The following is a 12,787-nucleotide window of genomic DNA, read 5'->3' on the forward strand; positions in this document are numbered from 1 at the left end:
CTGTGTTGTTTTCTGTATTGTAAAATAACTCTAACTGCTGCACTGTTTAATGCATTTCTTTCTTTGGAAGTACTTCTTAGTTCTTAGTAAGTAACTGTGTAATGTGGCAGTAATTATTATGAAAAAAACTGTGATTTTGTAAGAAGTGCCTAGTTATTTTTTAAGACTTAGTTATCAAACTATTTTGACTAGTTTTAATTTTGGAAGAATGTTTGTTTGTGGTTTTTTTTTTTTTTTTTTTCTCAGCCAACCACGAGGCTTGCTGACTAGCTAACTTTTATCCTTGCAATCAATTTGAAGTAATTTAATGGGTGTGTATAGCTGTCTTAACGCTGTCTTTTCTAATAAATTATAGGCCTACTGCTCAATGCATAAAAAAAACTTTCGACTTAATATAATTAGCAATATAAAGCTTTGCCAACATTACTTTAATTATAGATTTCCAATGATTTCATTTCTATGAAGTAATAAAATTTTATTTGCAATCATGGTGGAGTAATAAAAACCACGTTGCTTATTATCAGCAAGTGTTCTTTAATGTCCACCGTGGTCTGTGAGGATGAAACACATTAGAGAATGACACAGCCTTACTAGACACATACACAGTCTTTAAGTATTAAACACTCATGAGCATCACAGACGTTCTCACTTTACCCTCCTTTATCTTCAGCAGCTCTTGCTCAGTGGTCCTAGCTGATAATTGTAAAGTGAAATTATTGCTGACGTGTTGCACAGCAGCTGGTCCTAACAGTGGCATATAGCTGGTTGCTAACTGGATTTTGCTGCTGTATGATATGAAAGTTGGGGACCGTGTGGGTGGAAGTTAGAATTCCTTCTCATGCACACACAGTGTCTTTTAAGTGTTGTGTTTTTGCTGCAGAATCTGTACCCTGGAGAGCTATGGGATCACTGTGCTGTGCTGCTGTTGAGCCACTGTCTTGTCCTTGCTATGTAGGTCATCGGTGCCCTCCAACGATATCTTATCCTATCTGCAGCGCAGTCAATATTGTTGACAGAACTCCAAATAGCTTTGGATTAGAAGTTGCCTCATTAACTTTGTTCCTTTGCCTAAATGATTAACCTCACATCTCCAGCCTACAGATATCTGTTGGGCAAGTATGTAGTACTAACATAGTAGGAAACAGCACCATTTAATCTGCCTTTGGATGCAGAGCCATAGAAAGTTGAAAAGGGGGTGGAAAAACAGAGGAAAGAAATGGAGAGGTTTTTTGTTCTTTTTTAAAGGGCGGGCAGTTGGCTCAGGGACAAAACAGGAATGGTTTAGACACAGCACTCTGCACTGATCCTGAGTACGGCAGCCAGTGGTGTGTTTCAGATTGTTTTCCATTTGCATGATAACATGAGCATGGATTGACTCGCACACACACACACACACACACACACACACCAGGGTTATTATGTACAGACTACTGGTTCAAGCAGGCCAGATTACCTGGGTGAGTATTCTGGGTTTTCCTCCATGCCCTGAAATGAATGAAATTCCCCCCATTAGCACACAGGTTACATAAGCCTGATGTACAGGTATATCCAGCTGCACTGAGGCAGTAAGCTGATTACAGATGGAACTAACACAATTACTCCTCTGTAATGAAATTAACATGAATTGGATTGTGAAATAAGCAACTGGACTGGACTCTGAAGATGCAGAGCTCCTCCACAGAATGACGCCAGAGAGGCTGTAGCGTTAATGAATCATATGAATGCTCTGCTAAGCTAATAAATGTCAGAGCATGTCTGCATGCACTGTGAAGTCTTTTGCATCTCACGTAATACACAAACATGTGAATCAGAACCGCAATAAGTCCTCTGTGTGGGCATTGCTGTTTTTCCTGAGAAATGTAATGGATATGCACATTAGAATTACTGCCATTTCAGTCCAGTCTGAAGTGATCCGTTTGTTGTTAGTGCCGTTGGTGCACTGCTTTGCTGTGTGTAGGGCAACTGCTTTCCATACAACAGGACAGACTCAACATCACAGACACTTGAAATTGTAATTTGTATGTGTATGAGAGTGTGGTACTTAGGTGTGCCTAATGTTGCAGTGATTTGCTGAGCAGGCAGCATCACTCCAACGATTTATTCCAAGTATTTAGATATTATGTGCTGCATTCAATCATGCTTGCATAGACCCATATAAAGTCTATACCACATCTCCAGGATGATAGTCGTGCCAGTTGTACTGAGGGGAATTTTAAGATGCACATACTGCCTAAATGGTAAATTGCTTCCTTCTCAGTCATAAACAGCTCGCATATATACACTCTGGGACATGGGAATGAATTAAAAAAATCTCTATCCATGGGTGTGGCTGTTGTAAAGGTCATCTCTCCATCCAGTTTAATTCTCACTCTTTTTCAAGAGTTAAAATCTATAAAGTAATCAATAAATCTCTTTAAATGTCTCTGCATCTAGGCTGCATGAGATTTCACACCTGCCTTATCACTAACTTTATTTCCATTTGCCCACAGTAGCGTACCTCAGCCTTCATCTACTCACTAATCTAAGTGTGTTATCCCATGCCCAAGCCACCCACAGAGAAAATAGCCAGGCCTTCATATTTGATGGATATCAGAACTGGTTCAAAGTCCTCCGTAAGGTTCTGTTCCGGGGCCACCAATGATTCCTGGTATGGAAAATGTGTCAGCTGTGATCTACAGTGAGGAACAAAGTGTCCTTAGGTGTGGGATTCTTCCATTCAGGCAGTATTGATTGAAGAAAAGATGATCTGAGGAGGCCATTAGAAGGAATGGGGAGGGGGAACAGGCAAGGAAGGGCAGTGATGAACACCTCTCTAATCATTATGCCACGTACAACGCTGCCTACAGCATTAGCCTCCCATACAGATTCACACACGCAGGCGGCCGAATAGCAAAGCAGGATTAGTTCAAAATTTATACCAGCAGTGTGTGAGATTGCTCTGCTCCTGTGTTTGTTTAGATGGGTGTTTTTGCCCATTTGCTTCTGCCATGTTGTGGGGCTGGCTCTGCATCTGCACCAATACACACATGACTGCACACTGCTGATGGGTGGGGCTCTGTCACAATGAGCACAAGGAAACACCGAAAAATGGCACACACAGACACACAAACACGGACAAGCACACTGAATTTTTATGTTGTCTCCCAGTATCTTTGTGGCCCATGCATGTAGATTGGTGTCCTGGGAGCGTACCTGAATACAGTAAACTGGGCTATCTGCAGCTGTTTGGAAACACCTCCTTTCCCCCTCCTGCTAGTCCCGCAGTACTGCGCGGAGCACACTCGCACTTGGGGCTCATCAGACTAAGCTAGATAAAAGCTGCTCAACTCCAGCCGAGAGCTTAATTAAAACGGGGCTGCCATTGCAGAGTGACACCTTTTACAAGATCCTAACGGCTCTCTGCCCGAGGTTACTGCCAATCCAATTATAGACCACAACAATAAAATAGACACGGAAGCAGCTGAAGCAAATAGGCTAGTGTAAAAAAAAAAATGGTGGTTGGTGGGGGTGTAATGAAGAGTGCACGAAGATTTGCACAGTGCATTGCAGAATTTGGCTGCATGGGTTTAATTTTCTCGAGATATGTGTAAGTCTGCCACCCTGGAAAACAATTGTATATGTGTGTGTATGCGAGCAGTCTCTGAGAGCATCCACTCAGTTCTCTCAGCCTGGACACAGTTCAGCAGCATCAGGGGATTATCTTTCCCTGTGGAAGGTCACCACCTCAATGTCGTTAGGCCAGAGCCTTCACAAATATACTGAAGATAACACACACACACACACACAAATTTCCATCCTAGTTTTATCCCCATTCCCATTTTTAAGTTACTCTCTTCTGGTTTGGCACTGTCACAGCTGGATTTGTGATATCTGTTACACATGAGCAGCTGCATGAAAAAACTGTGGGGGAGTTATCCATATTAAGTATAATTCTGCAGGTGAGAGAAAGACACGGTATGGGGGAAAATAATGACATATTAAAACTGAGGCGGTATTTTGTTCTCTGTGTTTTCTCTTGAGGAAAGAGTTCATTGAGTGTGTCTTTCATTTTCCATTCTAAGACCTGTGGGTTCTCCCTGACATAATAAATACAGTATGAGGTTGACGGCTGTATTACAGTTCGGTTGTTTAGTTACGCATAACCAAAATGTCAGAGTTAAGGAGAGACCCATGCTTCTAATGTATGTTGCACAGTGCTGATTCAAAGAAACATTTCTCTGCCTGACTCTCCTCAGACATTTGAGACCAGAAGAGTTAGAGCTACATCCTGGGCATATAAAAACCACGACCAACTTGTTTGACAGAATTTACATTTGATGAAAATCAATATATCCAGCAATATATAGCAAGATGTAGAGTCTTCCTTTCCAAGTGTTCAAAAATATAGGTTATGATTCAGCACCAAACAGGCCTACTCAGTTGTTCTCTAGCATATCACTGTAACTCATAATCAGAAAATCTAGCATCGTCATAAAATATGATACACCAGGTTAGATAGGATGAATGCAATAGGAGACAAATTTCTCAGACAGAGGTGACACACAGTCTGCCTGCGTGTCACCTCCTCATCTCCTTCCTCTGCCCTTCTTCCTTTACCCGACACAGGAAACAGCTCCACCTGCTCGATCATGATGCCTCTGTCTGTGCTGTCCCTCCTGCCTGCTTCTCCTTCCCTCACATCTTACTCCCCCTTCCGGCTGTTAAACGTCCACTCTGGACTGAACACAAGCATCAACACAACATCATTCCTTATCTGAGCAGGCACAAAGACCCATGGGCACATTGTTTGTCAGTATCAGCCAGCTCCAGTTTCAGCTCACTGTATGCATGTGCCAAGCACCCCCCCCCCCCCCCCCCCCGCCCCTCCCAACACATTCATGGCCATAAACAAGACAACAGAATGAAAGCTGGAATGGCCACTAAAATTATTTTGGGGCAAAATGCATCTTTAATTGTAGTGCCTGTTAATTACTGAGTGCTATGAGAATGGGACAGATAGAAGGAGGATACAGCACATCGGTATTTATTATGCAAATGTATTCCATTTTAGAAACAATTAAGTGATTAGAAAGCTGTCGCTCCCTGCTGCCTTTCTTCTCCTTGTCCTTACTTGTCTTTTTCTTTGCTTTTCAGCATATTACTGTAATGAAGCCATTACTTCTTCAAGTGAATTTTAATGAGTTTTTAACCAACATTTTAATGAGCTATACATTACCATGAAGCATGGATTAGGCTAAATTGAATTGTGTGTGTGTGTGTGTGTGTGTGTGTGTGTGTGTGTGTGTGTGTGTGTGTGTGTGTGTGTGTGTGTGTGTGTGTGTGTGTGTGTCTGTCTGTGCGAACATGTAGAGTGGGGTCCAATCGTCTCATACCACTTTCCCCTTCAGTTGTATGGGAAAGTGGTCTACTGTATGTAAGTGTGTCTTTTGGCATTGTTAAGAGCGTAGAGGAAACAGGTTCATTAAGAGTTAATTATATTGTCTCTCAGGAGCAGCACCACACATTTTTCCTGGATCGGGCAGAAGAATCGCGCCCACTGCGGTCCCACTGTCATTACTTTGCTGCCCAGGGGCTTGTTAGGCCAAATAAGGGGCGCTGTTTGAAAAATGAGCTTTGAATGGGGTTACTGTTTAAATAAGGGTGTTTGTTTAGGCTTATCTACTGAATTAGAGTCGATGCGCAGTATGCAGCATGATTTTGATAGAATGCACTCCATTCATTTACAGTCAGCTCCATCTATCCAAGCCCTTTTTGCTTCTCACCACCTCTTGAGTTTGACCTTGATCACGCATCCTCTCGTCATTCCCTATGTCGTGTTAAGTCTTCCCTCTTTTCTCGCAGCATTCTCACAGGAAACACACATTCTCTGTCTCTTTCATTCCCTGCAAGGCTCTATTAAAGATTCACATTTCGTATGGTATCGCCACCTGTGATTTCTCCCTACTTGGATATCACTGCCGTCCATATGATTCTCTTTACCTTCACTCTTTTTCATATTTCCTGCATCTTATCTGTGAAAGTGACAGTGTTATTTACAATCCCTTAGCTCTGGATTTAAAGATAGCAAGAGTGGTGGAAGAGATCATATCAGGCTCCGCCATGGTCTATGGAGAATGATCAGGTGTGCATGTATATGGCTTCATCTGCAGAACCTCATCTGCAGTCAGTGCAGAGTGAGCAATGAGGAGCCACTGAAAGAGAGTATAGGGACCAAATGCAATGCATGGGACGGTACATTGGGATTGGGAAAAATGATGAACTTGGTAGAAAAAGAAACACGGAGAATGACCTCTGTTGGTGGTGGTGGAGGATAAGACAGAGAGCGATTGTGATGAGTTGTACTAATGATGAGGCTCCACTCAGTTCTCAGAGGGGGTGCAGCCTTCGGCAACACCAGACGGCCATATTTTTGCAGCTGTTTCTCTGGTTTGACCTGCAACCCCTCAGTGGAGGAATATAGGGGATGTGTGTAAACCTGCTGCTTGCCAGCCTGCTGAGGGGGTAATTTCTGCATCTGGATGGTGGGGCAGAGGTTAGCTCTGTCCGGTGGGAGGGCAAATGAGCAGGTCATAACTGGAGAAAAAGCTTGCATCCAGAAAAATGGAGTACATCTCCTTTCATAGTACAGAGTGAGGCATTATCCTTCTTTTGCCCTCAGCATCAACAGTAATACAAAACACCAATGGCAGCACATAGAGAAGCTTTGCTATGTTTTGTCAAGTGACATATATATTGTCTCTCTTCTCTAAGGGTGGAATTGAAAATGGCTGTATTGTAATAGCACTCTGCCGGATGAAGCGCAAAAAGCACTCGAATAAAATGATATTATAGCTTGGAGCTGCCTCTTTACAGTTCTCCCTGTTTGTGTGTGTGTGTGGTTTATTTCCTAATCAGAGTGTGTTTAGAAGGTGGTGGTTCTGGGTGCCAGGCTATGGCCCTGGGCTTCTAGCTGTTGTAATCTCTCTTTCTCTCTGTTGCTTTGCCTCTGACTCTGGAGAGTGTGAAAGCACTGAAGGCTTTTCTCTGCAGTAAAACAAGGCGGAAAAATAATAACAAATACAAACATCCACATTTTAGGCATAACAGAAAAATACTAAGCCCTGCAGCCCTTTTAAGAATGCCACACAGTTTGTCAGGGTGCTGTGTCAGTTTTTTTGTGTGCTGAATGTCTATCAAAGTGATGTGAATGTCAGAGCAGAGGAAAAAATTAGATTTTTAGACATCAGTCTGTGGTGTTTTGGCAACCTTTGCAAACCAATGCTAGGTGCACTCCTGTAGGTGAACGCGTTTGTCAGCACTTAAGTATGCTGGCTGGAAGCTTCAGTCAAGGCTCCCCACTAATCTTACGGACAAGAGTGTCATCCTCCAGTGAGTCACATCTTTGGTGGGAGAAGAGGGCCGCACTATACAAAATATCTCCTCTCATCCTGTCCTTGCCCTGCCAACTCTGCGCTATGATACCGAGTGTTAGTGCTGTTCTGTGTGTGTCCGGCTGTTTTGTTTTGGCAGGTTTTTTTTTTTGTTTTTGTTGTTGTTTGTTTGGGTTTTTTTTCCCCCATTTTTTCTTTGTTGAGTCTTTTTGAGGTTAGAGCCCACACATGTAGACATATCTAATGTTTGCTGGCATAGGCCCACCTCTGTCAATGTAGGACAATCTTTGTTACAAAGTAATTGTGTGGGTGTCTACTTTGTGTTTTTATTTTGGCAGAGACTTTCAGTCTTAACCCTTTGGCTGTTTCACAGTGCAAGTTTCAACCTGAATCCCTCCACTTTAAGTTTCAAGGTGTTGAAACGGTGCCAGCTGCAGGCGCTGAAAATTTGCCATGCTTTGCCCCCTGCCTGCTGCTCCCTCATTCAAATCAGCCTTCTCCTCTGATATTTGAAGGAGTAAATAAATAATAAAATGTAAGAGGCAAAGGCAGATTAATATTTTTCAGATATGGGTTCTTTTTTGCCTGCAGCCAGATTGACAGATGTAACACTTGCCAACAGAGGGGTGTAAATATAAAAATATATAAATATTAATAGCCAAGTAAAGCAATACGGCAGAGTTTGTTGCCTGCTGGAACTCCATGGGAGGTGAGATGTTTTCAGTGGAAGATGAGTTGAGTGTTTCAGGGGGAAAGAAAGGCAATTACCTTCAGTCTGTCGACTGATTTGGGCCTGAACGCCCGCAGGGCCTTCGAGGTGGAGAGTTCAGTTTCAACAAACACACAGACCTACTTAATGATACACTCATATGAAATGCACCTATAAAAGATTAACAGAGAAAACAGCCATGTTATGATCCTAATTAAAAAAAAGCATTCACTTGCTTCATGATCACTGACATTGTGTAGTCCAGCACATACAGATGCCTGCAGCCAACCACAAAAGCGGTACTGTACCTGCTCATACTGTGATGGAGGGCTGCAAACCGCACACTGAGGGGATGGATATTTGAGTTTAGTGTGTGCTTTAATCGTAGGAGGTTGACCTTGATGCCACTGGCCTTGTGGTTAGGATTAGATAGTGAACTAAAGTCTATTTGGATTTGCCCCCTCCCTTCATTTACTTAGTGAATGTATCTGTTCAGAGTCTTAGTATTAGCAAATCCTGAACCAACACACAGGGCATAATCCTTTGACCAGTGTTGTATCATCTGTTTTGTTTGCCTGTAGCTGGTGGTAACCCACTGTTTGTCCTTTCCTCAACAAGTGTGTGTGTATTCTATTCGCTGCAGCTCTATTATTGCGTGGCCAAGGTCTGTTTTTGTTGTTTCATTCCTACTTTTGTGTATTTATTTAGATTACATTGTACGGATGCATTTACTGTGACACACTGTGTAGTTTTATATTAGATTAGACAGCATGGCACAAGCGCACTAATGATACACCTAACCAGTGTTTCTTTTGTCGCTCTTCTGTTTCAGAGAAAATTGATTCTGACAAAATCCCATGGGTGCTATCAGCAATGAATGGAAGGGAGCAATTAAATCCAATGTGATCTTGAACACAACAGGCAGTGTATGGTCCAAACCAAGCTATGATTTTAAACAGCAGGATTTCTGTTTGTAATGGGAATACACAGAGCCCATCGGGGGTGGCTGTTATGTCCACTCTGGCCAGGGGGTCCGTTGCTCTGGAGCTGGCTAATTGCTTTAGCTCTTCAGATTAAAGGGCAGCCCTTCGTGAGGCAGAAACCTCTACTTCTACTTCTATAGTCTCTCTTACCACCCCTGTGTAAAGGTTTTATTGTAATTCATGTCACACCAAAGTCGCACTCTTTACCCCAGTGCATACCCAGGATAATTGGGTTGAAAGCTTCCTCCATTCCTCTGCACTGCTTCCCCTTGATCTAAATAAATGAATAAGAAGACAATGGCTGCTTGGCATTCTGCAGAGAGGGTAAGAAGAGTGAATGAAGAGATGAGAGAAGTCTGGCGCGCAGGGACGATTTATCCCCTCTTATAATCCTGTCCGTCCCTGCCATTGTCCCTTGTGCCACATGGAATTTACATAAGGACTTGTGGTGCTGTCCGTAATTTAGCCTTCCCAAAGCATCTTCAAACATCATCCAACAAGCTCAGTTCTTTTATTCATCAGAGGAATTATGTGACCCTTATTTATACAGCGATGAACACACTGCCAAAGGTGAAATTCCTATTTGCTGTCATGTCTCGTCCCGCCACCAAGTGTCGTCTTGTCCTACTTCCTGTATTACTTTGTTGTACTTCCTGTCCTGTCTCATTCCTCATTAGTTTAGTTGTGTTTTACTACCTCATTCTCATACTTAATTTTGACAAATGTGTTTCACCTATGACTTGTTCGCCCCTCTCCAAATTGCCTTTGTACTTATGGCAATCACGCCAGCGTCCTTGGTGTTCCCTAGGGTTGTACTTTTGCTGTAATTTTTGGACTGTACTGAAACCTGCTGCTGAACGACCCTAAACATATCCCTTTCTCCCGAGTTGTGCCATTGAGTCCATTCATAGTTTTAAGCCGTAACAAGTCCTGCACCACAGATTTGATTTATTTATTGTAGATCAGATGGAGAAAGATCTGCTATACACCGGGACAGCCAGAGTCTGTACCTTTAAAGTTATCTTTTAATTGCAATGGGTGATTTGCATGGTGAATCCAGTTTGCTCCACTATGCGTGGTGGTGACGCGAGCTTTCATTGATTGATAATGAACTGTTTTTTGTGTTTCACTGAGCACGAGGCTGAAAGGCTATCTCTGTGATGAAAGGCCTACCTGGGGCTGATTGGATACAAGGACCTTGTTATTCATCAGACCACCCACTGTTTTTTTGTGTGTTTATCTGATTGTGCGTGTGTGTGTACATGCTACCAAAGTGTTGGACCCCCGTGAGCCTTCACATGTGAATGACACAAAGCTTCAGGGCATTCTGTCTCTGTTTGTTCTGGTACCTCCACAGGGACTTCTATTATATCCAATTAGCTTTCACATGTGCCTGCCTAGTCATTTGGAGCCGTGCATCCCATTCAAATAGCCACAATGAATGGTAATGCTGTTGTGTGCTGTTGTACCTGCAACACAATACATATGCAGAATGTAGCGAAGGAGAAATTATAATGGAGACATTTTAAATTAAAAAAAAGGTATTTTTTTTAACCTAAAACTTGCTTAACTTATTTCATCTTTTTTTCCCCTCAGTGCTACGAGATGACTTCAGACAAAACCCGACAGATGTGGTGGTGGCAGCAGGAGAGCCAGCAATCCTTGAGTGTGTTCCTCCCAGAGGCCATCCTGAACCCACCATCTACTGGAAGAAGGATAAAGTGCGAATTGATGACAAGGATGATAGGATCACCGTGCGTATCATTACAATCTTGTTTCAACTAAGTCGACGAATCCTAACTCGACTGAACAGGAAGAACTTTTGACAATGCCAATTCAGTGTCTAAGGACAACTGTTTTTTTTTTTTTTTGTTTGTTTGTTTGTTTGTTTTTATAGATTCGAGGAGGGAAACTTATGATCTCCAACACAAGAAAGAGTGACGCTGGCATGTACATCTGTGTGGGTACCAACATGGTCGGAGAAAGGGACAGTGAGACAGCACAAGTCACAGTATTTGGTAAGATTGTTTTTTTGGGGTTTTTTTTTTTTTATAAAAGTGTAAATACTCTCAGAGCAAGTGTTTGCAAGGGTGAATTTTACTCCTTATGTTCATGTCTTTTACAGCATTACCCACAGAGTTAAATGTAATGGGGACCATTTTATTTTTATCCATTAATTCATCAAGTTACAAAGAGTGACAGTGAAACAAAATTAAGGTTGTTGAAAATGCCTGTTCCTATACTGTCAAAGGAGCCTGTCATTATCAGTTATTGCTTTGTGCCACTGCTATGTTTCTTTGAGCATGTAATGATCTCAAGAGCAAAAAAATCCTAATCATAGTAATCATGGAACATGGAACATCATTGAAAAAGATATAATTATCTAAAGTATAATTTTTAGAGTTATAAAGGGTACTAATGTGTTTGAAGCAGCTACTGCGACTGTGTGGAATAATAAACAAAGTTTATCATCACAAATCGACGACTTGACCCAAACCCTTCTGCAGAACGGCCAACTTTTCTCCGAAGACCCATCAACCAGGTGGTCCTGGAAGAAGAGACAGTTGAGTTTCGCTGCCAAGTACAAGGAGACCCTCAACCCAATGTACGCTGGAGGAAAGATGATACTGATGTTCCCCGTGGGAGGTAAGAACCTTTTTAAATAATATTTCATCAAAAAGGCTCTGCTTCAGAAGAGAAAGACAATGGTAACATTATTTTCCTTGTTTCCCTGTTACAGCATATGCCAGTTTTGTGTGTCTTTGTGTGTGTGTGTGTGTATAGTCAGATGGTGACAGGCTGCACATAATGCAAAGGAGCTGATGTCAGTCTGAGTGACTATTTCAAACTAATGATAACTCACACTGCCAGCTCTCACCTGGCTTGGCTGCCAGGGGGCAATAAATACTCCTATTAGGTTGTACACAGTGCACACTTTGCATTCTGGATAAAGTGACTCCACCCTTGGTTGCCCCTGAAAACAGCTGCCACAGCCATAACAAGGGCAGACAGTGTCTCGTGTCAAGGAAGGGCTCCACATGAAGACAAACAGATATTGAGCCAGACAATTAAAAGTGAGTGACAGGTAAGTGGGCAGGCAGGTTTAAAAGTAGACATTAAGAGGAGCGGAAAAAAGCCTGAGACAGATAGAATGACAGGAGATACGAAGAAGCAGACTGTAGCAACTGACATGACCCTCAAGTGTCTGTTTACAGGTGCAGCTTTTCAGTGAAATCTTGGCACAGGCAACTCTGAAGCTGGCAGATAATCACTGCCTTCCTCACACATTTAACCCCATTCAGACTGCGCCCCCTCACCGAGATGACACAGGCACACAGTCATGCTTACGAAAACAGACAGTGATCGAAGAAAAAGTAATAAAAGTCTGTAATTTACAGAAGCATGCATGCTCTATTGCTAGCTGGAGGCCAAAACAAACAAACAAACAAACACACAACTGATGGTATGGTGATACTTCTCTCGGGTCCTGGATCACAGCCTGTTGCTTCACCGTCAGTCCTTTGACTCACTCGTCAGGAGTGGACTTCAAAGAGACCAGCGGCCTGTCCCCAGCCAACAGGCCAGTCACACACGGCTCAGATCACGTCATAAAGCATACACTCAGTGGACCTGACATCTTTCAAGGCTAGCTGCAGAGCTGAGCGTGGGTGGGTTGTTTGTGTCTGATAAGGATTTGGTTCACTGGGCAGTGGGACATCAGCACT

The 12,787-nt window shown here is 42.7% G+C and overlaps 1 protein-coding gene across 2 annotated transcripts in view; it reads left to right on the forward strand.

The window, feature by feature from the left end:
- The window catches only part of robo2 (roundabout, axon guidance receptor, homolog 2 (Drosophila)), a 153,976-nt gene that overhangs the window by 85,782 nt on the left and 55,407 nt on the right, over positions 1-12,787 (forward strand). For both annotated transcript variants that reach the window (XM_029517376.1, XM_029517377.1), the window contains exons 3-5: positions 10,659-10,816; positions 10,960-11,080; positions 11,570-11,708. In XM_029517376.1, coding sequence (XP_029373236.1) covers positions 10,659-10,816; positions 10,960-11,080; positions 11,570-11,708 — 418 coding nt within the window. The remainder of the gene's footprint in view (positions 1-10,658; positions 10,817-10,959; positions 11,081-11,569; positions 11,709-12,787) is intronic.

This window comes from Echeneis naucrates, chromosome 13 (assembly GCF_900963305.1).
Source record: "Echeneis naucrates chromosome 13, fEcheNa1.1, whole genome shotgun sequence".
NCBI classification, from domain to species: Eukaryota; Metazoa; Chordata; class Actinopteri; order Carangiformes; family Echeneidae; genus Echeneis; species Echeneis naucrates.